Source organism: Ahaetulla prasina, chromosome 2, assembly GCF_028640845.1.
Source record: "Ahaetulla prasina isolate Xishuangbanna chromosome 2, ASM2864084v1, whole genome shotgun sequence".
NCBI lineage: Eukaryota > Metazoa > Chordata > Lepidosauria > Squamata > Colubridae > Ahaetulla > Ahaetulla prasina.
The window spans coordinates 13,890,591-13,918,404 of record NC_080540.1 but is presented as its reverse complement, the minus strand read 5'-3'; the positions used below and the strand labels follow the sequence as shown (position 1 = coordinate 13,918,404).

General features: G+C 43.2%; 1 protein-coding gene across 1 annotated transcript in view; it reads right to left on the bottom strand.

The window, feature by feature from the left end:
• Positions 1-27,814, bottom strand: part of LOC131190378 (uncharacterized) — a 147,154-nt gene that overhangs the window by 21,587 nt on the left and 97,753 nt on the right. Inside the window, exons 20-24 of the mRNA XM_058167698.1 lie at positions 26,751-26,960; positions 23,173-23,358; positions 19,173-19,346; positions 18,179-18,274; positions 15,371-15,507 (exon numbers count right to left, since the gene is read on the bottom strand). Coding sequence (XP_058023681.1) covers positions 15,371-15,507; positions 18,179-18,274; positions 19,173-19,346; positions 23,173-23,358; positions 26,751-26,960 — 803 coding nt within the window. The remainder of the gene's footprint in view (positions 1-15,370; positions 15,508-18,178; positions 18,275-19,172; positions 19,347-23,172; positions 23,359-26,750; positions 26,961-27,814) is intronic.

Genomic DNA, 27,814 nt, shown 5'->3' with positions numbered 1-27,814 from the left:
CAAAAGTTTGGGGATACCTTCTTCAAGAACTTCTGCAAATCCCTCATTCCAGAGCTTTGCAGAAGTTGACACATTGATAGGGCACAGCAGACCAGCCATCTTGACCCAGAAGCTAACAATAAATAATGTTTTTCTTCTATCCAATCCCTCAACCAGCTGAGGATCTCTTAAAGATAGGGAGAGTTCAGTATGAATCTCCTTCATTTTACTGTTGTTTTTTTAAAGATCAACTATGGATTACCAGGGATTTAATAATATAATAATAATAATAATATTTTAATTTGTATACTGCCCTTCTCCCGAAGGACTCAGGGCGGTGAACAGGCAGATAAAATACAAATACACACAATAATTAAAAAACATCCCTTAAAAAACTAATTTAAATGCCCAAATGTTAAAAAACATACTCCCCCATAAAATCACAAAATTTTAAAAACCCATCCAATAAAGATAAAAATCAGGCTAGTCCAGCCATACGAAATAAATAAGTTTTAAGTTCGCGGCGAAAGGTCCTAAGGTCAGGTAATTGTCGAAGTCCGAGGGAAGTTCGTTCCACAGGGTGAGCCACAGAGAAGGCCCTCCCCCTGGGGGCCGCCAGTCGACACTGTTTGGCTGACGGCACCCTGAGGAGTCCCTCTCTGTGGGAACGTACCGGACGATGGGAGATAGAGGCCGGCAGTAGACATATTGAAACATAGGTGGAAGAACTAAGGCAGGAGTCAGCAACCTGAGGCTCTGGAGCCGCATGTGGCTCTTTCACCCCTCTTCTGCGGCTCTCTGTCACTCAAAATATGTGTCACAACTGCCAATGTGCGACACCCACCGGCACACAATTTATTGAGCTTTTCAACCCCGGTAGGCCAATCATGGATAAATCCAAGAAAAGAAAAGTTTCAGAAGAAAGCAGATATTTAATTCAACTACATATGTTAGTTTTGTGGCCGCTCAAGAAATAGTCAGGCACGGGAAGGGTTTGTCCCGAACTGGCTGTATTCCAGCAGGTTCGGAAGGAATAGGGGAAGATTACGTTCCTGTCCAGGAGGGTTGTTCCATTGGCACGGTAAGTGGGAGGGGCAGATATGGCGGAAGTGGGGGGGCCGTATCATGTTAAGGGGGTGCGCGCTCGTTGTTTAAAAGCGATCGCGCGCTCCGGCCCCTCAGACTCTTCCTGTTCCCCAAGTGGCCGGAATCCTCAGAGCTTGGACCTTCGGCTGATGTTATGCAATGCTAGGTCCGTGGTAAATAAAGCCCCCCGATTTGTGATCTTATATGGGGGGGTCGTGGACCTTATGGGCATTTCGGAGACCTGGTTGAGCTCCGAAGGGGGTGTTCCCCTTGTAGAAATGTGCCCGCCAGGTTTCCATGCATTCCATCAGCCGAGGGCCCAAGGTAGGGGTGGGGGGGTGGTCATTATTAAGGAGAGTCTGGAGCCGAGGGAGGCCACTGTACCTCAGATAGCCAGTTGTGAATCCCTCTATGTGAAGTGGGGTCTTAGGATGCAGGTAGGCTTGTTGATCACGTACCTGGCTCCTTGCTGCGTGACAACAGCCCTGCCCGAGCTGTTAGAGGGGTTAGCCGGGATGGCGGTTGATACCCCTAGACTTATGGTGGCATCGACGACAGCTCGGGAGTTCATGGCCTCCATGACGGCCATGGACCTGACCCAATTAGTTAACGGCCCTACTCACATCGGGGGAGGCACACTGGATCTGATTTTTGTCTCTGGACAGTGGTTGAATGATCTGGAACTGGGAGATTTAGTCATTGAACCCATGTCATGGTCGGATCATTCCCTCCTTTGTCTAGACTTTCGGACCGCTACTCAACACCGCAGGGAGACGGAACCAATGCATTGGTTCTGTCCCAGGCGCCTGATGGACCCAGATAGGTTCCTGATGGAGCTTGGGCCGTTCCCTGAGGATCTGGCCCACGGCTGGGCCGAAGAACTAGTTGCGGCCTGGGAACGGGCCGCGGCTGGGGCTTTGGACTGTGTCGTGCCTTTGCGGCCTCTGACCCGGCGTAGAACTCAACCGGCTCCTTGGTTCTGTGAGGAGCTGAGGGAGATGAAGCGCTGGAAAAGATGCCTAGAGAGCGCCTGGAGGTCCAGCTGTTCAGAAGCTGACCGAACACTAGTTAGGTCATTTATTCAGACCTATCTAGTGGCATTGAGGGAGACTAAGCGTATTTATGTCTCCTCCCTGATTGCATTGGCAGATAACCGCCCAGCCGCCTTGTTTCGGGTGACCCGTTCCCTCCTGCATCAGGAGGTTTGGGATGACCTACTGCAGGGGCGAGCCGAGGATTTTAGTAAGTATCTGCACGATAAAATCGCTCAGCTTCGGGACGGTTTGGACCAAAATTGGGTAGATCCAGGTGAGATGACAGAGACAAGTCTTGTTGAGAACATCTGGGATGAGTTTGACACTGTGGCTCCTGAGGACGTAGACAGGCTGTTGGGAAGGCTGAATGCCACCACATGTTTATTGGACCCGTGTCCCTCCTGGTTGGTGCTGGCCACACAGGAGGTTACACGAGGCTGGCTCCAGGGGATTATTAACGCTTCTTTGATGGAGGGTGTTGTTCCTACCGCCTTGAAAGAGGCGGTGGTGAGGCCCCTCCTCAAGAAGCCTTCCCTGGACCCAGCTGTTTTGGGAAATTACCGTCCCGTCTCCAACCTTCGCTTCGTGGCGAAGGTTGTAGAGAGTGTGGTGGCACGTCAGTTACCCCAGTACCTGGATGAAACGGTCTATCTGGACCTGTTCTAGTCCGGCTTTCGACCTGGGTATAGCACAGAGACAGCTTTGGTCACATTGGTTGATGATCTCTGGAGGGCTTGGGACAGAGGTTATTCCTCTGCCTTGGTCCTTTTAGATCTCTCAGTGGCTTTTGATACCATCGACCATGGTATCCTGCTGAGCCAGCTGGGGAGTTTGGGAGTGGGAGGCACCGTTTTTCGGTGGTTCTCCTCCTATCTCTCCGACCGGTCGCAGACGGTGTTGGCAAGAGGACAGAGGTCAAGGACAGAGATCAACTGTGAGGCGCCTCATGTGCGCAGAGGTCGGTTCTCTCGCCTCTCCTGTTCAACATCTATATGAAGCCGCTGGGTGAGATCATCAGTGGTTTTGGGGTGAGTTACCAACTGTACGCTGATGATACTCAGCTGTACATCTCCACCCCAGGCCACCCCAACGAAGCTGTCGAAGTGCTGTCCCAGTGTCTGGAGGCCGTGCGGGTCTGGATGGGGAGAAACAGGCTCAAGCTCAACCCCTCCAAGACGGAGTGGCTGGGATGCCGGCATCCCGGTACAGCCAGCTGCAGCCGCGGCTGACTGTTGGGGGCGAGTCATTGGCCCCGATGGAGAGGGTGCGCAACTTGGGTGTTCTCCTGGATGGGCGGTTGTCCATTGAAGAACATCTGACGACCGTCTCCAGGAGAGCTTTTTATCAGGTACGCCTGATTCGCCAGTTGTGCCCCTTTCTAGACCGGGATTCCCTATGCACAGTCACTCATGCTCTTGTCACTTCTCGCCTGGACTACTGCAATGCTCTCTACATGGGGCTCCCCTTGAAGAGCACCCGGAGGCTTCAGTTGGTCCAGAATGCGGCTGTGCGAGTGATAGAGAGAGCCACTCATGGCTCCCATATAACACCTGTCCTGCGCAAGCTGCATGGCTGCCTTTGGTCTTCCGGGTGCACTTCAAGGTGTTGGTTACCACCTTTAAAGCGCTCCATGGCTTAGGACCGGGTTATCTACGAGATCGCCTTCTGCCACCGTTTGCCTCCCACCGACCCGTGCGCTCTCATAGGGAGGGCCTCCTTAGGGTGCCGTCAGCCAAACAATGTCGGCTGGCGACCCCCAGGGGGAAGGCCTTCTCTATGGGGGCCCCTACCCTCTGGAACGAGCTTCCCCCAGGACTTCATCAACTTCCTGATCTCCGGACCTTCCAACGCGAGCTGAAGACATATTTATTCTTCCGCGCAGGACTGGCATAGAAGTAGTATTAGTATTTGTAATTTTAAATGGGGTTTTATGGTTTTATGTATTTTAATTTAGGGGCCAAGTTTAATAAGTTTTTTAGCACTGTTTTTATTTGTATTGTATCCATTGATTGTTATCTGGCTGTGCACCACCCTGAGTCCTTCGGGAGAAGGGCGGTATAAAAATTAAATAATAATAATAATAATAATAATAATAATAGTTGTTGTTGTTGTTGTTGTTGTTGTTGTTGTGGCTCCCAGTGTTTTCTTTTCTGTGGGAAACAGGTCTAAATGGCTCTGAGTGTTTAAGGTTGCAGACCCCTGGACTAAGGGAACCTCAAACAGAGAGTGAATCTTGCTACAATTGTTGGCAGTTGTCATCAAAAAGAGTACTAAGGATCCCGACAAGGAGGATCAAGGGTCTCTGGTGTCAGAAGAATAATTTGGGGTTCCAACATAGCCAGAGTTCTCTCTCTAGCACAGGGGTGTTAAACTAGTGGCCCACAGGCCGGATGTGTCATACACAGGCCACACCCACCCCAGCTCCACGAATAGGAAACACGTTGCAAAACGTCATGTGACACTGCGAATTTGACCCCCGTCCTCTAGCACATGCAACTTCAACAGGCACCATATAAATCCCACACACGCAATAGCGCACAGTCTGCTAGAGAGAAGTTCACTGAAAGATGGACTCCAGCACGAGTCTGAAAGCTTGGAAGACAAAACCTCTGATCCTGGTGACCAACCCAGATTGGATCCTGCAACATTATCCTGGGACACCTATATTTGCCTTCCTTCATGTTCTTCTTATCATCTTAGTTGCTCTTCTTTGCACTCTTTCTAGACTCTCAACATCTTTTTTATATTGTAGTGGTCAAAATTGGGTGTAATATTTTAAGTGTGGTCTTACAGTATATTGGTCATCTTGTTCAAGAGATTACTCAAGAATTAGCACATCCTTTAGTTTCCCCTAGTTTATTTCTCATCTGGCTTTTCCTTTAAAAAGAATTTTGATGATTTTGATGAGGATGATAATAGTAATAATAATAACAACAGCAGCAGCAGCAGCGGAACTGCAAAAAACTGCACTACTTGGAACATCGTACATCTTAAGAAGGTACTTGGTTGATACCTAGGACGCTGGCAGCAACCCGTATCAACCATCAGCACCAGTCAATCATATTTGTGACACATTTTAAAATGTTCAGTTGACTTGAGTTTCATGTTTAATGAATAAAGTAAATAATAATAATAATAGTTATCTCGTTTGCTGTGTATACTGTAATAATAATAACAACAACAACAATAATAATAATAATAACCGGTATCAACCATTAGCACCAGTCAATATTTGTGATGCATTTTTGAATGTTCAGTTGACTGAGTTTCACGTTTAATGAATAAAGTAAATAATAATAACAATAACAATAACAATAATAATAATAATAATAATAATAATAATAATAATAATTCCTGATTCTGCCATCCAACAGGCAGTTAGTTCTCTTTCCTCCCCCCTATTCCTTATCCTGCCTTTCTGCCACTAAACAAGCAGTTAGGCTACTGCGGCTGGGCCTAGACAGCTATTCAGTGCAGTTCCTATTGTAATGGGATTATCATTTTTGGATCAGTAGTGGCTTAGCCACCGTGAACCAACCTAGGCACCTACCATCACTAACGATGAAAAGGAATCAACAAAATTCCACACGGGATCGGTCATCGCCCGGGTCAATAAGGACTGCGTCAGATGCTATGGCTTCTGAACATCTGTCGAAAAAGGGGCTACAGAGCTCAGTTGTTACTGCTAGAGAACCAGGGCGTGCAACTGCAAAGCAACTAGAACAAAAGTGCAAAACTTGGACAACTAAAGAAAATCGAGAAATCATCAAATATTATTACCAGGCAGAACCAACAGCCAAGGTGTAGAGCTAAGTGGTCTAGCAAAAATGCTGAAAGAAAAGATTGAAAACCACATCAAAGAAAACATAGAAAGAAAGAAAAAACTAGCTACCATTCGCGAAGTGCATAGCAAACAAGTGAAAGATCTACTAACTGCTGAAAACAGCATTTTAATGTACATCCATCCAATACATTATATGAAACTAACCAACTAATATATAGCGCAGCCGCCATTATAACTGCAGAACTGGGTTGTAAAATGCCAAAAAAGGAACCCACTGGAATACCAAAGTGGAAAATTCGACTTGAAAATAAAATTTAAAAAACTACGAGGAGATGTCAGCAATCTGAGGTACTTGAAAGAAGGAAAACTAAATTACAAAAAGCTGAAAAATAGTTTACACAATAAATACAATCTGGAGGAAAAAACAATAATGGAAATCATGGAAGAACTAAAACAATGTGTAATAGCAACAGCAAAGAAAACTGAAAGATACGAAGGACGAATTAAACAATATCATGAAAATGTCCAGTTCAGAAGAAACCAACACCTCTCCTACCAGTCCCTTGATGAAAATCGAGTCCAAACTAATGTTCACCCATGTAAAGAAAAAACTTTGAACTTTTGGAAAGAACTGTGGGAAAACCCCAGAGGTGGGTTTCAGCAGGTTCTGTCGAGTTCTGGAGAACTGGTAGTGGAAATTTTGAATAGTTCGGAGAACCGGTAGTAAAAATTCTGACTGGCCCCACCCCCACTATTCTCTGCCTCCCAAATCCCAGCTGATCGGGAGGAAATGGGGATTTTTCAATAACCTTCCCCTGGAGTGGGGTGGGAATGGAGATTTTACAGTATCCTTTCCCTGCCACGCCCGCTAAGCCTCGCCCACCAAGTCATACCACGCTCATCAAGCCACACCCACAGAACCGGTAGTACAAAATTTTGAAACCCACCACTGGAAAACCCAGTGGAACACAACAAAATTGTCTCCTGGATCAAAGATATTTAACAACAAACAACCCAAAACAAAATGGAAAATGTTGTAATAACAACTAACATGGTTACAAAACAAGCAAAGAAGGTCAAGAACTGGAGTGCACCTGGCCAGGACGAACTGCATGGATACTGGCTAAAACACCTGACCAGCCTCCATCATCTCATGGCCACTCAATTTGTTCAAATGCTTCAAAATGCAACAAGCGAAGAATGTTTAACAGCTGGTTGAACATACTTGATAATAAAAGATCCAGAAAAGGGCACAAAGCCAAGCAACTATCGCCCAATTACTTGTCTGCCAACAACAATCAAACTTTTTACAAGAATACTGGCAAATTCAGTATTCAATCATCTGATGGAAAATAGTTTGTGTCCAGTAGAGCAAAAAGGAAATTATAAAAAATCAAGAGGAACAAAAGATCAGCTGCTCATTGACAAAATAGTATTACAAAATGCAAAACGAAGAAAAGCAAATTTAAATATGGCATGGATTGATTACAAGAAGGCATTTGACTCATTACCCCACAGCTGGATTAACATCTGTCTAGAAAACTTTGGAATCAGCAAAAATATTTGTACATTTTTGAAAGCAAATATGCAAAAATGGAAAACAGTTCTAGCAGCAAATGGGGAGAATATTGGTGAAGTTAAATCAGACAAGGAATCTTCCAGGGGGACTGACTTTCACCACTCCTGTTCAACATCACATTAATTCCATTGACAATAATCCTAAGAAACACAAAACTGGGATACCAAATCTCAAGTCAACATGGCAAGATAAACCATCTACTATACATGGAGGACGTAAAAATGTATGTGAAAAACCCCACTGAACTTAATACTCAACACAGTTCAACTGTTCAGCAGCGACATCAAAATGAACTTTGGACTTGCAAAATGTGCTATGTTATCCATGCAGCAAGGAAAAATGAAAAAAATATAGAAGGAATAGAACTGGGAAATGGAAACATAGTAAAAGCATTAGCAAAGGATGATGGCTACAGATACCTAAGCATATTGGAAGCTGATAACATCTTGAATGGAACAGTCAAAGAGTCAACGCAAAAGGAATACATCAGGAGGGTCCGCAAAATATTGAAATCAAAGCTGAATGCTGGAAACATAATTAAAGGCATTAATACATGGGCAGTTCCAGTGATACGCTACTCAGCTGGAATCATCAACTGGACTTTGGCTGAACTAGAAAACCTGGACCGGAAAATACACAAACTTTTGAATATGTACCACACTTTACATCCACCAAGTGACATCGACAGGTTGTACCTGCCAAGAAAATTAGGGGGCAGAGGGCTATTGCAAACCCATCAAACTGTGGAAGAAGAAAAATGAAGTTTGAATGATTATGTGAACCAAAGTACAGAAAAATTGCTGCAGGCTGTAAAAACAGAGAACATTATAAAAACTACAGAAACAAAGGCAGAATATAAGGAAAAACAGCTGGATGATAGATTAAATAGATGGAAAACCAAAGCTTTGCATGGACAGCACTTGAAAAACATTGAAGGAAAATGTGATGACAACTTGACATGGGCATGGCTTAAGATGGGAACCATCAAGAAAGAAATCAAGAGGAACAAAAGATCAGCTGCTCATTGACAAAATAGTATTACAAAATGCAAAACGAAGAAAAGCAAATTTAAATATGGCATGGATTGATTACAAGAAGGCATTTGACTCATTACCCACAGCTGGATTAACACCTGTCTGGAAAACTTTGGAATCAGCAAAATATTTGTACATTTTGAAAGCAAATATGCAAAATGGAAAATGTTGTAATAACAACTAACATGGTTACAAAACAAGCAAAGAAGGTCAAGAACTGGAGTGCACCTGGCCAGGACGAACTGCATGGATACTGGCTAAAACACCTGACCAGCCTCCATCATCTCATGGCCACTCAATTTGTTCAAATGCTTCAAAATGCAACAAGCGAAGAATGTTTAACAGCTGGTTGAACATACTTGATAATAAAAGATCCAGAAAAGGGCACAAAGCCAAGCAACTATCGCCCAATTACTTGTCTGCCAACAACAATCAAACTTTTTACAAGAATACTGGCAAATTCAGTATTCAATCATCTGATGGAAAATAGTTTACACAATAAATACAATCTGGAGGAAAAACAATAATGGAAATCATGGAAGAACTAAAACAATGTGTAATAGCAACAGCAAAGAAAACTGAAAGATAATGAAGGACGAATTAAACAATATCATGAAAATGTCCAGTTCAGAAGAAACCAACACCTCTCCTACCAGTCCCTTGATGAAAATCGAGTCCAAACTAATGTTCACCCATGTAAAGAAAAACTTTGAACTTTTGGAAAGAACTGTGGAAAACCCCAGAGGTGGGTTTCAGCAGGTTCTGTCGAGTTCTGGAGAACTGGTAGTGGAAATTTTGAATAGTTCGGAGAACCGGTAGTAAAAATTCTGACTGGCCCCACCCCCACTATTCTCTGCCTCCCAAATCCCAGCTGATCGGGAGGAAATGGGGATTTTTCAATAACCTTCCCCTGGAGTGGGGTGGAATGGAGATTTTACAGTATCCTTTCCCTGCCACGCCCGCTAAGCCTCGCCCACCAAGCCATACCACGCTCATCAAGCCACACCCACAGAACCGGTAGTACAAAATTTTGAAACCCACCACTGGAAAACCCAGTGGAACACAACAAAATTGTCTCCTGGATCAAAGATATTTAACAACAAACAACCCAAAACAAAATGGAAAATAGTTTGTATCCAGTAGAGCAAAAACGAAATAATAAAAAATCAAGAGGAACAAAAGATCAGCTGCTCATTGACAATATACTAATACAAAATGCAAAACGAACAAAAGCGAATTTAAATTTGGCATGGATTGATTACAAGAAGACATTTGACTCATTACCCCACAGCTGGATTAACATCTGTCTAGAAAACTTTGGAATCAGCAAAAATATTTGTACATTTTTGAAAGCAAATATGCAAAATGGAAAATGTTGTAATAACAACAGCAGCAGCAGGAACTGCAAAAACTGTGCTACTTGGAACATCATTATATCTTAAGAAGCTACTTGGTTGATACCTAGGACGCTGGCAGCAACCCATATCAACCATTAGCACCAGTCAATATTTGTGATGTATTTTTGAATTGTGGATGCATTGTCAGTGGTGTTGAAAAGTTTGACATCATCAGCAAAGAGAACACAGTTACTTGAGATATCAATACAAAGATCATTTATGTATATTATAAAGAGAGTAGGTCCAAGAACGCTGCCTTGAGGAACACCACTCTTGACAGGAACAGGATTTGAAAGAGCATTACCAATTTTAACTATTTGTTGTCTGTTTGACAAAAAAGCAGATATCCAGTGGTGTAAGGGTCCTGAAATGCCATAGGATTTTAATTTTAGGAGAAGTTTATCATGTACTACTGAGTCAAAAGCTTTGCAGAAGTCTATGTATATTGCATCTATTGATTTACCTAGATCAAGATTAGTAGTCCATAGGTTTTACAGTAGAGAAGTTGTAGATTGCATGATAATTTTTCCTGAAGCCAAATTGTTTATTTGAGAGAAGGTTGTGCATTTCTAAGTGTAAGGTAATGGATTGGTTGATGATGGATTCCATAACCTTGCAGGCGACGCAACATAGGGAGATAGGTCTATAATTATCAACTAAGCTGGGGTCGCCTTTTTTGAAAACTGGAATGACTGTGGCTAGCGACCAGAGACTGGGAAGGGAACTGGTTCTAAAGGCTATATTAAAGATTATACTTAGGGGTTCTGCTAGATTACTAGAGAGTTTTTTAAAAAAGTAAGCACAAAGACCATCAGGTCCAATGGATAGAGATGGCTTCAATTTACTTAGAGCTTTACCAACATTTTCTTCTGTAAAATCAACAATTGTTAAGTTGTCATGCTCATTGATTGTACAAATTTGGAATGTTGGATGAGTGCCATCACTGTTGACAAAAACTGATGCAAAGAATTTATTAAAGAGGTTTGCTCTAGATTCTTCATCATTGTATTCATTGCCATCAGGATCTTTTAGAGGTGGCATGCGTCTAGAGTTTTTAAGCTTGTTGTTGACAAAATTATAGAAGGCACGACTGAATTTGTGGGCAGAAGATGCTCTTCTTGTTTGGGGTGGTAATTTGTGCATCCAGTTTTTATTTGGTTGCATATAGTTCTGTAGCGTTTTTTAAAATTAGCTACATAGCCCTTTTTGTTTCTTTTCCAGAGGGATCTTTTTAGATTGAAGCTTTTTATTGATATGGGTAGTTTGCTTTTCCTAATCTTGATGGTAGTTAGTGGTACATATAGTTCGATGACTCTGTTGATTTCGAGTAGAAAACTCTATAGTGGTCTTCAGCAGTTATACAGGTTGAGAACAGATTTTGCCAGTCTAGAAATGAAAGATCATTGTTTATAGAGTCATAATTGGCTTTTTGAAGTTGTAAATGGAATGCTATTGATATGATGGTTTAAGTCACAACGTATATTAAGATGGAAGTCAATCATGCAATGATCACTGTTGGAAAAGGGTTCTCTTATTTGTAGTCCATAAATGGTATTGTTATTGTTGCAGAAGATGAGGTCAAGGCAGTTGTTTAGTCTTGTATTATTGGTTACAAGTTGTTCAAGACCTAGGTTAGTAACAGCGTTGTATATTGTTGTGTGGATTGGATCAGTTGTACTTTCGTTAGTTATCCAGTTGATGAGAGGTAAATTTAGGTCACCCAGGAAGATGAGTGGATATGGGCAAGAGGCAGCCCAAGTTAGTAATGAGGTTAAAATATTAGCATGAGTAATATCGTAGTCGGGGGCTCTGTAGCATAGAATGAATCGAAGTGCGGTATTAGATGATAGATCACATACAATAGTTTCAGGAAGAGAAAGTTTGTGGGCAACTTGTATGTTTTTTAGATTAAGTGACTTTTTATAGAAAATATTGGAAGCAGATAACATCTTGAATGGAACAGTCAAAGAGTCAACGCAAAAGGAATACATCAGGAGGGTCCGCAAAATATTGAAATCAAAGCTGAATGCTGGAAACATAATTAAAGGCATTAATACATGGGCAGTTCCAGTGATACGCTACTCAGCTGGAATCATCAGCTGGACTTTGGCTGAACTAGAAAACCTGGACCGGAAAATACACAAACTTTTGAATATGTACCACACTTTACATCCACCAAGTGACATCGACAGGTTGTACCTGCCAAGAAAATTAGGGGGCAGAGGGCTATTGCAAACCCATCAAACTGTGGAAGAAGAAAAATGAAGTTTGAATGATTATGTGAACCAAAGTACAGAAAAATTGCTGCAGGCTGTAAAAACAGAGAACATTATAAAAACTACAGAAACAAAGGCAGAATATAAGGAAAAACAGCTGGATGATAGATTAAATAGATGGAAAACCAAAGCTTTGCATGGACAGCACTTGAAAAACATTGAAGGAAAATGTGATGACAACTTGACATGGGCATGGCTTAAGATGGGAACCATCAAGAAAGAAATAGAAGGTTTAATACTCGCTGCTCAAGAACAAGCACTACAAACTAATGCCATGAAAGCAAAGATGCAAAAATCCACCGACAATCCAAACTGCCGACTTTGCAACAACAAAGTCAAAACGGTTTCACATTTAATATGTGAATGCAGCAAAATCGCACAAACTGATTACAAAACTAGACACGACCGAGTTGCTAAATTAATCCACTGGTCATTATGTAAAAAATACGACTTGCCTGTATCCAAAAAGTCATGGGAACATAAAGTGGAAAAATTTATAGAAAATGAGTAGGTGAAGATCTTGTGGGACTTTCAAATACAGACTATCGTCACTTGGAACACAACACAACAGATATCAGTTGTTGAAAACCGAAAAGTACAATTTATTGGTACCAGGAGATGCCAGAGTCGAGGAAAAAAACTTGGAAAAAATCATGAAATATCGCGACCTGGCCATTGAAATTACACGGCTATGGATGAAACATATAACTGTGATACCCATTGTCATCGGGGCACTTGGTACCATGTCCAAGAATTTTATAAGATACATCTTTTATAAGATACTGTTGACAGGGGGGCAGAGGTCGGCTCCGAGGCGCCTCACTTGTAGGGTGCCGCAGGGGTCGATCCTCTCGCCCCTTCTGTTCAACATCTATATGAAGCCGCTGGGTGAGATCATCAGTGGCTTCGGTGTGAGGTACCAGCTGTACGCTGATGACACCCAGCTGTACTTTTCCACACCGGGACACCCCAACGAAGCTATCGAAGTGCTGTCCCGGTGTTTGGAGGCCGTACGGGTCTGGATGGGGAGAAACAGGCTCAAGCTCAATCCCTCCAAGACAGAGTGGCTGTGGATGCCGGCATCCCGGTACAGTCAGCTGAGTCCACGGCTGGCTGTCGGGGGCGAGTCACTGGCCCCGATGGGGGGGGGGCGCACAGGCGTCCTCCTGGATGAACGGCTGTCTTTTGAAGATCATTTGACGGCCGTCTCCAGGAGAGCTTTTTACCAGGTTCGCCTGGTGCGCCAGTTGCGCCCCTTTCTAGACCGGGATGCCCTATGCACGGTCACTCACGCCCTCGTGACGTCTCGCCTGGATTATTGCAATGCTCTCTACATGGGGCTCCCCTTGAAGGGCATCCGGAGACTGCAGTTAGTTCAGAATGCGGCTGCGCGGGTTATAGAGGGAGCCCCTCGTGGCTCCCATATGACACCTATCCTGCGCAGACTGCACTGGCTACCTGTGGCCTTCCGGGTGCGCTTCAAGGTTTTGGTAACCACCTTTAAAGCGCTCCATGGCATAGGGCTGGGTTACTTACGGGACAGTCTACTGCTACCGAATACCTCTCACCGGCCCGTGCGCTCTCACAGAGAGGGACTCCTCAGGGTGCCGTCAGCTAGGCAGTGTCGTCTGGCGACGCCCAGGGGAAGGGCCTTCTCTGTGGGGGCTCCCACCCTCTGGAACGAACTCCCCCCAGGACTCCGTCAACTTCCAGACCTCCGAACCTTCCGTCGCGAGCTTAAAACACACCTATTTATCTGCGCAGGACTGGACTAGTTTTTAAATTTTATAGGGGTTTTAATTGGTTTTAATATTTATATTATTTTTAATAATTTGGCTTTTTGAATAAGTTTCTTAATGGTTTTCTTAATTTGTATATGTGTGTTTTTTATTTGCCTGTGAACCGCCCTGAGTCCTTCGGGAGATAGGGCGGTATACAAATACGAATAATAAATAAATAAATAAATAAATCAACAAGTTGCAGCTTTCTGTAATAACGCCAGCAGAACTGCAAAAAACTGTGCTACTTGGAACATCGTATATCTTAAGAAGGTACTTGGTTGATACCTAGGATGCTGGCAGCAACCCGTATCAACCATTAGCACCAGTCAATGCTATTTGTGATGTATTTTTGAATGTTCAGTTGACTGAGTTTCATTTTTAATGAATAAAGTAAATAATAAGAATAAGAATAAGAATAAGAATAAAAAAAGGGACTTTCAAATACAGATGAATCATCATTTAGAACACAACATGCCTGATATCGCAGTTGTCAAAAACCGAAGCATACAATTTATTGATATCGCTGTGATAGGAGACGCCAGAGTCAAAGAAAAAGAACTGGAAAAAAATCATGAAATATCAGGACCTGCCCATCGAAACTACATGATTATGGATGAAACATGTAACAGTGATATCCATTTTCATCGGGGTACTTGGTACCATGTCCAAGAATTTTATATAATACATCAAGAAATTGCACTTCCTGCAATAACACCAGCAGAACTGCAAAAAACTGCGCTACTCGGAACACCGTACATTTTAAGAAGATACTTGGTTGATGCCTAGGATGTTGGCAGCAACCGGTATCAATCATCAGCACCAGTCAGTGATATTTGTGATACATTTTTAAATATTCAGTTGACTGAGTTTCATGTTTAATGAATACAAGTTAATAATAATAATGATGATGATGATGATGATGTAACTGCCTTGGTGCAAAGCAGACTTCACTAAACTAGCCTCATTTTTTGCTGGCTGGAAGGACCTTGAGCTTTACAAAGCTCCCACAACTTTACAACTTGTGGACTTTAACTCTTAAAATTCCTCAGCCAACATGGCTAGCCGAGGAATTCTGGGAATTGAAGTCCACAACTTGTAAAGTTGCCAAGTTTGGAGACCCCTGCATGGTGTCCCATGATGGTAGAGAATATTTTATGAAGCTATTGAGAATTTTATGTTGGGCCAGGCTCACAACGGCAGCCATTTCTCAGTGGCTCTCCACATTTCCAGTATTCCCTTGATCTTAAAAGTGGTTTACTTCTGCCATCTAATTTCATCATTCATGCTCGCTGAGGAAGCATCTGCGTCTTAAAATCAATATGTCTTAAAGAGGCGAAGGTTGATAAACCCTGGTTTATAACTAGTACTGGTAACTTCTTGGTACAGGATTGAGCAAAGAAATTATCTGATTCTTCCTTACCTTCTCAATTAACTTGACTGTAACATTCTGTATACTTTTGAAATTCTTTTCATTAATACTTTTTGAGGCATCGAGGAGAAAGTAGATGTTCATTGTGCCTCCTTTCTTAATGACAATCTTTCGCTTCTGTGTAGAGGCTGGAGAGAAAAAGAACTAATATTCATATCTTGTTTTCCCAGTTATGTGTAGTTTTGATATATTGGACATTCTTTCTAGGGAATGAAGGAATTGCAACCTGATAGCACATGATCACTCACTCACTCTCTCAATCAATCAACTACAATAGTGCAATACAAAGCCACATTTTTGTTTTGTTTTTAATGAATGAAGTTCAGCTGTATTGTATATACTGAATGATATTGTATATACTGAAGAGCAACCAGGATGATTAGGGGACTGGAAGCTAAAACATATGATGAACGCTTGCAGGAACTGGACATGGGCTAGTCTAGTGAAGAGAAGGACCAGTGGAGACATGAGAGCAGGGTTCCAATATTTGAGGGGCTGCCACAGAGAGGAAAGGGTCAAGTTATTTTCCAAAGCACCCGAAGGCCAGACAAGAAATAATGGATGGAAACTGACCAAGGAGAGATTCAATCTGGAAATAAGGAGAAACAATCAACCAATGGAACAGCTTGCCTTTGAAAGTTGTGGGAGCTTCATCATTGGAAGCTTTCAAGAAGAGACTGGACTGCCATCTGTCAGAAATGATGTAGGGTCCCCTGCTTGGGCAGGGGGTTAGACTAGATGACCTACAAGGTCCCTTCCAACTCTGTTAATCTGTATGATTGATTCTACAGCCAAAATGGCATTGTCCATCTGAAGAGCCAAATCACTGGTCTGTGATGATGCCAAGATACATAAAAATGCAACACTCTTTACAAAATACGGGTGGGGGGAGGCAAGCCTTTCCATATACACAGGCACCCCAATGACCAAGTACACTTAATGCACAGAAAATACTGGCTTAACACTGAAGGGGAAAACTACACACAAGGTGATAGAGGCACTACTGAAACAAAATAATTTAGAATAAGGCACAGCTACCACAACATACTGCTGCAAGTTTCATTAATGGAAATTACAACTAGGAGCTATTCCCTTAATATCAGGAACTTCTCTGTATTTTGAGGTGAGATTCAGTCCAGAGCTGCAAGGTGGTTCAGAAGAAGGTAGCAGACAGATATCTCTATGAGTAACAGCAGCTGTCAATCTAACAGACATCCACAGAGAGAGAACGGGGTCTACACAGCGGTAGACTCATACCCAAGGGTATTATGGGTATAATCTTCTGCCTTGGACGTATCCCTGAGATATGCTTCTATTTTTCCTCAACTAATGATCTGCTTGAATATTTAGAAAAATATTGTGCAATGTCTTAATTGTGATGCTTTTAACAATTCTTGAATACAGCTCATCTGTCTGGAACCCACACTGCACATCGGACATTAATACAATTGAACGAGTCCAGAGATATTTCACAAGAAGAGTCCTCCACTCCTCTGCTCACAACAAAATACCTTATGCCACCAGACTCAAAATTTTGGGCTTAGACAATTTAGAACTTTGCCGTCTTCATCTGACCAAAGCATAGTACATAAAATCATCTGCTACAATGTTCTACCACCAATGAATACTTCAGCTTCAGCTTCAACCAAAACAATACAAGAGCACACAATAGGTACAAAATCATGTTAAACCGATCCAAGCTAGACTGCAGAAAATATGACTTCAGTAACAGAGTTGTCAACGCCTGGAATGCATTACCTGACTCTGTGGTTTCTTCCCCAAAACTTTAACCTTAGACTGTCTACTGTAGACCTCACACCATTCCAAAGAGATCTGTAAGGGGTGTGCATAAGCGCACACTGGCGTGCCTACCATCCCTGTCCTAATGTTTTTTTTTTATTCATATACTTTACATGTATTTATAATTATGTTTACATATGTATCTGTCATAAAATACATGCTTGATGAAATAAATAAATAAATAAATAAATAAATAAATAAATATTCTCTCATAGAAGAGAATCTTTGTAACTCAGGGTTGAGCTATAGCAGAGGTCTTCAAACTTGACAGCTTTAAGATTTGTGGACTTCAACTCAGCATAGCTGGCTGGAGAATTCTGGGAGTTGAAGTCCACAAGTCTTAAAGCTGCCAAGTTTAAAAGACCTCTGAGCTATAGAGTCCTTGGTGCTTTCTAAGCTTGGTTGTTAGCTTGCAGACATTTCGTTACCCAAGTAGATAACATCATCAGTGTCGGTGAGTTCTGTTAGTTGACTTTCTTAAAAGGAAAGAAGAGTGGTTGCTGTTGCTGTTGTTGTTGTTTAAAAAAACTCTCTCGGTTGGTGGTAGGTTTCAAATTTGTTTACTACCGGTTCTGTGGGTGTGGCTTGGTGGGCGTGGCTTGGTGGGCGTGGCAGGGGAAGGATAGTGAAAAATCTCCATTCCCTCCCCAATCCAGGGGAAGGTTACTGCAAAAACTCCATTTCCTCCTGATCAGCTGGGACTCGGGAGGCAGAGAATAGATGGGGGTGGGGCGAGTCAGAATTTTTACTATCAGTTCTCCAAACTACTCAAAATTTCAGCTACCGGTTCTCCAGAACTGGTCAGAACCTGCTGAAACCCACCTCTGCTCTCGGTGTTCTTTTTTCCAATATTGAAATGACATTCCATTAAACTGCCCTAGGATATTTACTACTCAGAGAAATTGGGAGTATCTAACAATATTAAATTGTGGTCTCTCTCTTGTTATGCTACGAAGGGAATTATAATTATCCAAGCCTGTTCCATTAGCAAAGACTTACAGATATTTCTATTGGCATCTGAGGCTTCAGCCGTTTCAGTCAAAGATGAAATGAAATTGTTGGCAACTTCTTCTGGGGTATCAAAAGTATATGGCTCTGGGAAGGAACAAGAAGAGGCTCAATTAGTAATGGATTATAAAACAGATTTTATACCGCCCTGAGTCTTCGGAGAAGGGCGATATAAAAATGTGAATAATAAATAAATAAATAAATAGGACTAATTTTTATGCAAACCAGGATTGCAGTATTAAGAAGGGAAGTTGCACATTTTGCTGCTCTGGGATCCTTTGGGATAAACTTAGAAGACTCTCTAATGCAGGAGTTTCCAACCTTGGCAACTTTAAGCCTAGAGGACTTCAACTCCCAGAATCCCCCAGCCAGCAAAGCTAGTTTTGTGCCTAAGGAACTCACAGCTTCCTAGTTTCTAGCCTGATGCCTTAACCACTACACCAAACTGGCCTCAGCTGTGTAATAGGTATGACTTAATGTAGCTAGGAAGAAATTTTGCACGGAGGATGAGAAAGTAAGTAAAACAAGAGAGAAGTCAGGTCACCTAACCATGGTTTCGTCCTAATATCTGAAGCTTGCCTCTGACGTAACCCCTGAATTCAACAACCAACCAAATCATGATGAAGGTGTGGTATTCCTATACAATAATTTTTGTAATCAAGAATTCCCCTCACAGCTCCAGGATTCACATTTTCGGTATTTAACCCAGTGGTGAAGTGCAGCCGGTTCTATCTGGTTCAGGTGAACCGGTAGTGCCAGCAGTGGGAGGCTCCGCCCACCCACCTGGACGTCATCACATCCCGTTTTTGATGCTCTGCGCATGCACAGAAGGTCCTGCGCACGCACAGAGGTGTTGAGCGTGAGCACGAAGCGAGCACACACACGCGCACGCTCCATTTGTAAACCGGTAGCGAAGGTAAGTGGATTTTACCCCTGATTTAACCCCCCTATTCATCCCATCAGGCATCCTTTCCCCTCTGCTCACGCCGACACTCTGGTTCTGATCCACTCCAGCTTCCTGATTCCTGGCAAATCCGTTCACTGGATCCAAAAAGGAGGAGACCACGATCACAAGTGTAGCGGACCCGATATTCTATCCGATATTGGCTTCCTTCTTTTCGAGCACCAATTGGAATCCCCGGGTTAGAGCAATGGCCAGCTAGGTAGGGGAAGAGAGGACACCATGAATTAAATAGTCATTTTGAAGTATATGCATTTAGCAACAAATATATCATGCATACATGAAATATCCTTCAGTCCTCAAAAAGCTAAGAATTAAAGCAACAAAAGGTGGGTGTTGTGCCTCGCCCGCCCCCCTCTCCGCAGCCGGGCCCCTCCCATCTCCTGCTATCTCAGCCAGAGACTGATAGTGCAGACGAAGGGCCTGGCATGCCTCCAGCCCCCAGTCCTGGCACCATGCCCGGACAGACTGAGCAAATAAACCTCCCCCCCACCAGCATGTGAGCATGATGAGCATGAAGTCAGTCACGAGCTAGAATTGCCGGCAGCTGGAGGGTGGACAGATCCACGCTTCCGGAAAATGGAGAGGCGACGTCAGCAAAAGGAAGGGAGGGGCAGGCCTGGATAAGTGCTGAGTCATGGAGCCACACCCCATGGCCTATATAAAGGATCTGCTTTCTGGCATTCTTTGAGTCAGGCAAAGTCTAATCTGGTTGCTGAAGTCACACCTTGGATTCCTGCCTGCCCTGAGAACTCTGACAGGACTTTGGCAAAGCTGCAGAGGCTTCGTGGCCATGCTTGATACAGACTTTCCAGACCCGGCCGTCAGAGGAGGAGTAGGACACGACAGTGGGATTCAAAAAGAGAGAAGACAAAGATGTCCCAAAGCCACCGCCCACTCACCACCTGCTCTCCTTTTGCGAGTCACATGCGTTGCCCCATTTCCCCTCCTTCAGAGGCCTCAGCTCTAGCCCCGCTTCCTCCCCCATGACCGCCTCTTTCTTCGGGCTTACCTTCCTCCTGTGGCTGGTGGCAGGGGGGAAGGCAAGCCAGGGCTGAGCCGTCACTGCTGGGTTCCCCACCAGGCCACATCTTGTCCCCCTTGTTGCGAAATGCCTGTGCAGCCACCTCCTCTTTTTTCCGTGTGAGAAGCCTCCAAGCTGCTGCCTCTTTGCCAGCCACTTCCCAGCAGCGGCGGCTGGCTGGAGGCGTCTTGCGCAGAAAATTACTGGAGGTCTCGAACACACCAAAGAAGGCACTGCAGTGCCGTCGCTGTTCTTCACACAGGCCATGCAGACACATCCCATTGCCTGCTGTGCCAGTCTGGAGGTCTCGCAGGAACCGTTCTGGTGCAGCAGGCAATAGGGTGCGCATACACAGCCGGCGTGAAGTACAGGGTGGCACTGCAGCACCTTTTTCGCTGCGTTTGAGACCTCCAGTAGTTTCCAGCACAAGAAGCCTCCAGCCAGCCGCTGCTGCCAGGAAGCAGCTGGCAAAGAGGCAGCGGCTGGGAGGCTTCTCGTAGTCACACCGAAAAAGAGAGCTTGCCTTCCCCTCTGCACTAGCTGCCGCGGGAGGAAGGTAAGCCCAAAGAAAGAGTAGGTCATGGGGAAGAAGCGGGGCTAGGGCCGGGGCCTCTGAAGGAGGGGAAATGGGGTGAAGTGTGCGACTGGCAAAGGGAGAGCAGGCGGCATGCAGGAGGAGGCCTTTGACAGATTAGGCCAGGCCTGGGCAGAAAATAGGTAGAAAGAAAGAGTGCAATAGCTGTAGGCGTGGCTGGTATGGGGTCATGTGACTGGGCATGGCCAACTTGATGTCACTCACACCCATGCCCACTCAGTCACATGACCAACCACCACCAGCAAGCCACGCCCACAGAACCAGTAGGAAAAAAAATTAAATACCACCAGTGATTCAAGGGAATAGAAACATTAATGGGAAAATAAAAGGACTTGGTGTGTTAGCAGGTTATAAGATTAACGATCAGAAGACAAAGATGTCAACAAAAATATTAATTTAGAAGAGCAAATAGAACTCATGCAGAACACTGGTTTTAAGATTGAGGAAAAAGTAAAATATTTGGGCATTACTCTGACAATATGAATAATATGCTATTTCATTATAATTACGTTAAGACATGGAATGAAATTAAGAAGGGTTTGTTAAGATGGGAGAAATTAAAACTGTCACTGTTGGGGAGAACCTCTGTAATAAAAATTAATGTTTTTCCAAAAATGATGTTTTTGTTTCAGACAATACCCAGTTTGATAATTGATGGACCATTTAAACAATGGCATAAAAATTATCTAAATTTATATGGCAAAGAAAAAAAAACAAGTTACATATAAAGTGTTACAAGAGGCAAAGGAAAGAGAAGTTTGGCTTTACCAGGTCTGAAATTATATTTCACTACTTCTTGTTTGGGCTGGATGGGGAAAAAAAAAGATGTTGCTACTGAAACAAGTGATTTTTAGACCTGACGTTTGGATAGCATGGATATTTATGGTATGATAAAATTAAAAACTACCATTATATGGCCTGAGAGATGCTCATTTCTGGTCCTGCTTTAGAGTCTGTGGAGATTCTCAGTCATCCAGGTCAATATTGTCCCAAAGGTGCTTTTTCAAGAGGCAGCTGGACTTTCTGGTTTTTCTTTGAAGACGTTTCGCTTCTTATCCAAGAGCTGAAGGAGCTTTTGGATGAGAAGCGAAATTTCTTCAAATAAAAACAAGGAAGTCCAGCTGCCTCTTGAAAAAGCACCTTTGGGGCATGTAAATGAAATGTTGATGCTTCGTTTCCACACTGAATACATCCAGGTTTTTCTACAGGAGCATCACACAGGAGTCCTGCACACCAGCTTGCAAGTTTCGAGGGAATATTGACCAATGAGATCTGGGTGTGCTGGTGTGTAGAAACGAGGCATCAGCATTGGTGGCTATACTGGCTAATGGCAGCTGTGTCTATTGATAGCTGAGTATTGATGACAGAATATTGAAAACTGATGTGTTTTCGAAGACAGAAAAGAAAAGGAAGTCAAAATAAATCAGCTAAATGCTTGAAATGTCAGCAGTTACCAGGATCTTATTATCATATGTGGTGGACAGGCCCAGAAGCTAAAAGTTATTGGAATAAAATAAAGGGTTGGTTAGAAGAAATGACCCAACAACACATTGACTTAAAACTGGAACTGTTCTTATTAGGTATTCTACCAGAGAAAATCAGTGAGGAAAATATTTATTTGATTATATATGTAATACAGAGGTGGGTTTCAGCAGGTTCTGACCAGTTCTGGAGAACCGGTAGCGGAAATTTTGAGTAGTTCGGAGAACCGGTAGTAAAAATTCTGACTGGCCCCACCCCCATCTATTCTCTGCCTCCCAAGTCCCAGCTGATCATGAGGAAATGGAGATTTTGCAGTAACCTTTCCCTAGATTGGGGAAGGAATGGAGATTTTACAGTATCCTTCCCCTGCCACGCCCACCAAGCCACGCCCACCAAGCCATGCCGACCCACCAAGCCACGCCCACAGAACCGGTAGTAAAAAAAATTGAAACCCACCACTGATGTAATAACAGCAGCAAGAATTGTTTTTGTGCAAAATTGGAAAGTAGAGAAAATATCCCTGGAAGGAGAAATTATTAAAAAAATGTTAGACTGTGCAGAAATGAATAGATTAACTCTGATGATCAAAGAAAGAGAGGATTCAGAATATTTTAAGATATGGGATCAATTTTACCATTGGTTAGAAAAAAAAAGACATATAAGCAACTGGTAATTATGCGAAGAAAGGTATAATTAGAATACTGAGCTTGTGAAAAAATGGTAATAGATTAAATTGAAGCGAAGAAAGAAGAAACCACCAAAAAATGGAGCCATGAAGAAAACACCGAGTTGTCACATGGACAGAATGATTGATGTACTAAATGTGTGTTTGTCTATAAAATAAAAAACTTTTTTTAAAAAAGAAAAGAAGTCTGAAGTGAGAACAGTGATAGGACTTGCATGTAGTTAATTTTCACACTTACTTCCATCATGACAAATGGTTGTTTTTCCACTCCATTTCCCATTGGGAAGGCAGGTGCGGACTTCAGACCCCTTCATGCTGTATCCTCCATAACAAGTAAACGTGATAGTCTGGTTTATATTGTAATATGGCTGCGGGGGCTCATAGTAACCATTTTCAAACTCTGAAATTCTGGGGCAACGGATATCTGAAAAGAATAATAAATTATCAGGAAGTGGGATGGAGCACTTCACGATTATATTCTCTACCTCAACAAAGAGTGCAGAGAAGAGCAACAAAGATGATTAGGGGACTGGAGGCTAGAACATATGAAGAACGGTTGCAGGAACTGGGTATGTCTAGTTTAATAAAAAGAAGGACTAGGGGAGACATGATAGCAGTGTTCCAATATCTCAGGGGTTGCCACAAAGAAGAGGGAGTCGGGCTGTTCTCCAAAGCACCTGAGGGTAGAACAAGAAGCAATGGGTGGAAACTGATCAAGGAAAGAAGCAACTTAGAACTAAGGAGAAATTTCCTGACAGTTAGAACAATTAATAAGTGGAACGATTTGCCTGCAGAAGTTGTGAATGCTCCAACACTGGAAATTTTTAAGAAAATGTTGGATAACCATCTGTCTGAGATGGTGTAGGGTTTCCTGCCTGGGCAGGGGGTTGGACTAGAAGGCCTCCAAGGTCCCTTCCAACTCTGTTGTTATTATAAATTAATCCTCCCCTCTCCTTCTTGAGCTAATTCAGTATTCGGCATATGAGATTGTGCAGAGGGGTTGTCTGACTGGGACGCAAGGCCTTGTAACAGAATTTCAGACTTTCTATGTTGCTGAGAAGAGGGCCGGGCTGCTGGGGGTTTGGGAAAACCTCTAGCTAAGATTCTGTGCAGTTCAGAGAACCCCACAAATCCCACTCCTGGCTGGTCCTGCCCACCCCGCCCCTCCCATCCCAGGAGTCCCCATGCGGCCCGTTTTGGATGCAAGTAAGTGCAGGGCATGCACAGGCCTACTGGAAGTTCGGAAAGGCTGAAAACGGGCAAAAATGCCCCTCCCCCACCTGCTGTGGTACAGAAGGCTGACATAGCCACGCCCACCATGGCCATGCCCATCCAGCAACCGGGCAGAGAACCCCTTGCTAAAATTTTTGAAGCCCACCACTGGTCGGAAGAATAGCTGGACCAAAGGATTACCTCTTGAGAAGTAAACCAGAGATGGGTTTCAGCAGGTTCTGACCAGTTCTGGAGAACCGGTAGTGGAAATTTTGAGTAGTTCGGAGAACCGGTAGTAAAAATTCTGACTGGCCCCACCCCCATCTATTCTCTGCCTCCCAAATCCCCAGGAAATGGGGATTTTGCAGTAACATCCCCTGGAGTGGAGAGGGAATGGAGATTTTACAGTATCCTTCCCCAAGCCACACCCACCAAGCCATGCCATGTCCACCAAGCCACACCCACAGAACTGGTAGTAAAAAAATTTGAAATCCACCACTGAAGTAAACACACCATTAACTAATGTCTATGGTGATTCTCAATCATCCAGTCATGGTTGTCCCAAAGGCAACTGGACTTTTTGGGGTTTTGTCCTTGAAAATGTTTTGCTTCTCATCCAAGAACTGAAGAAGCTTTTTAGATGAGAAGCGAAATGTTTTCAAAGAGAAAAAAAACACAAGAAAGTCTAGTTGCCTTTTGGAAAAGCACCTTCGGGGAAAAGATACCACTACTTGTCCAAAAGGTGCTTCTTCAAGAGGCAACTGGACGTTCTGGTTTTGTTTTTTTTAATTATTTTTATTTTTTTATTTTTTTGTTTACATTTATATCCCGCCCTTCTCCGAAGACTCAGGGCGGCTTACAGTGTATAAGGCAATAGTCTCATTCTATTTGTATATTTTTTACAAAGTCAACTTATTGTCCCCCCAACAATCTGGGTCCTCATTTTACCTACCTTATAAAGGATGGAAGGCTGAGTCAACCTTGGGCCGGGCTTGAACCTGCAGTAATTGCAGGCTCTGTGTTCTAATAACAGGCTTCTTAATGGCCTGAGCTATCCCGGATGTTTCACTTCTCATCCAAGGATTTAAACTCCTTCCCCTCCATTCAGTCAGAGCTGAAGAAGCTTCTTGGATGAGAAGTGAAACATCTTCAAAGAAAAAACAGAAACTCCAGTTGCCCCTTGAAAAAGCACCTTTGGGACAACCATGACCTGGATGACTGAGAATCTCCATAGACACATACCATTATTTCTTTCAATACTGGGGCACCAACCCCTTTCCCAGAGAGGTGTTTGCTCTAAGCTGTGTTGAGAAATAGCTTGACAGATAACAAATGAAGAGCATCTCTCTGGCTGTAACATCACCAGAGGCATCTCGACACACAACCAAGCAGCCACTTTTTTAAAAAAATTTGCATTTATATCCCGCCCTTCTCCGAAGACTCAGGGCGGCTTACATTATGTCAAGCAATAGTCTTCATCCATTTGTACATTATATACAAAGTCAACTTATTGCCCCCAACAATCTGGGTCCTCATTTTACCTACCTTATAAAGGATGGAAGGCTGAGTCAACCTTGGACCTGGTGGGACTAGAACCTGCAGTAATTGCAAGCAGCTGTGTTAATAACAGACTGTCTTAGCAATCTGAGCCACAGAGGCCCTATATATTCACTTATCGCAATCCACTTGTTAAAGAGAGTCACTGGTAATGCATTCAATTGACCACACATGCTTTGACCTCATTGTGGAGGTAGAATTGAGTTGGCAATAAGGACTGTCCAATTTATATACCGTATTTTTTGGCGTATAAGACTCACCGGAGTATAAGACGCACCTTAGCTTTTGGGGAGGAAAATAAGAAAAAAGCTGATTGGCAGGTGGATCGTCCTCCCGGAATACCCCCAATCAGCTGTTCCCAGAGGTGAATTTTAGCAACAGGTTCCTTGGTTGTGAACTCTGTGCCTTGCTTTTTTTTTTTTTTGGCTTTTTTTTCTACCTCTGAAACTTCTGAAACTCTGTTTCAGAAAAAACTTTTTTTTTTAATGCCTCTGAAACAGTTTTAGAAAAAAAGCCTCTGAAGCTCTGTTAGGGGGCTTCTTTTCTGAAACTCTTTGGGGGCTTCTTTTCTGAAGCTTCGTTTCTGATGTTTTTTTCAGGGTCTGAAACCTCCATTTGAGAAGCTGGGAGGGGCTACATTTGGAGTATAAGACGCACCCAGATTTTCACCCTCTTTTTTGGAGGAAAAAGGTGCGTCTTATACTCCAAAAAAATACGGGTATCTAGTATTTTCTCTGATGTTGAACACCGTTCAATGAGGAAGAAAAATAAGAAGTTATCAGTTTTTGATAGTAAAATCGTTAAGTCTGATCTTTGGAGTAAATGCTCAGCATCTCTGGTCACTGAAGACACGCAGGAAGGTTTCAGCTCCAGCATTGCTAGCTTTAGCACATTTGGATGCCAGCAAAGCTATGGGTCTCCCCATGAAATCAAAAGGGGCCCAAAACTATGAGCTCCAGAAAAAGGACATTCCCCTCAGTGTGTCATTGCTTTGATGGCCAAGCTGAAAGGCAGATTTCCTTTTCTAAATTTAGAAATTAATTATACCTTGGCACTTGGCCCGGGAGACGTACATATCATTTATATTTTTCATAGTGCTCCAGTATTTGTTCCATTCGCATGTCCGGTATTCAGTAGGGTATGGGTATTGGCCATCTGGGCATATATATTTAAGCACTGTGTTGTTTTGCAATGCTACTGTTTTGCCTCCTACAATTTCGTATTGCTTCGTTACATCACAGACAGCCTCCGCGACATCTGATGGGAAGAAACACAAGAGAACATTAAAAGGATTCCAGTGATAACCTGTTTCTCAACCTTGCCAACTTTCAATCAATCTCTTTTTTGGGGGAAAAAGGTGTGGGGGCTCCCACCCTCTGGAACGAACTTCCCCCAGGACTTCGCCAACTTCCTGACCTTCGAACCTTTCGCCGCGAGCTTAAGACACAACTTTTTATCTGCGCAGGACTGGGCTAGAATTTTAAATTTTAAATTTGGTTTTAATGGGGTCTTTATTATTCTATTGGGGTTTTAATATTCGGCCGTATTTAATAAGTTTTTTAATTGGGGTTTTAACTTGTATTTATGTATATTTTTATTTGGCTGTAAACTGCCCTGAGTCCCTTGGGAGATAGGGCGGTATATAAATATGATAAATAAATAAATAAATAAATAAATAAATAAATAAATAAATAAATAAATAAATAAATAAATAAGAATAGAGCTGGAAGGGACCTTGGAGGTCTTCTAGTCCAGGAATCTCCAACCTTGGCAACTTTAAGCCTGGAGGACTTCAACTCCCAGAATTCCCCAGCCAGCTTTGCTGGCTGGGGGATTCTGGGAGTTGAAGTCCTCCAGGCTTAAAGTTGCCAAGGTTGGAGAGCCCTGTTCTAGCCCAACCCCCTGCTTAAGCAGAAGACACTATACCAGTGACGGCTAACCTTTTTGCCATCGCATGCCAAAAGCGAGGGGAGCGCGGGGGGGGGGGTCGCGCGCGTGCCCAAACCCATAATTCAATGCCCCCCGTGCCCCACCCTCCCCATGCGTGCATGACCTCCCACCTTTGGCACATAATGGCATGGTGGGCCTGGTAGGCCCATTTTTCGCTCTCC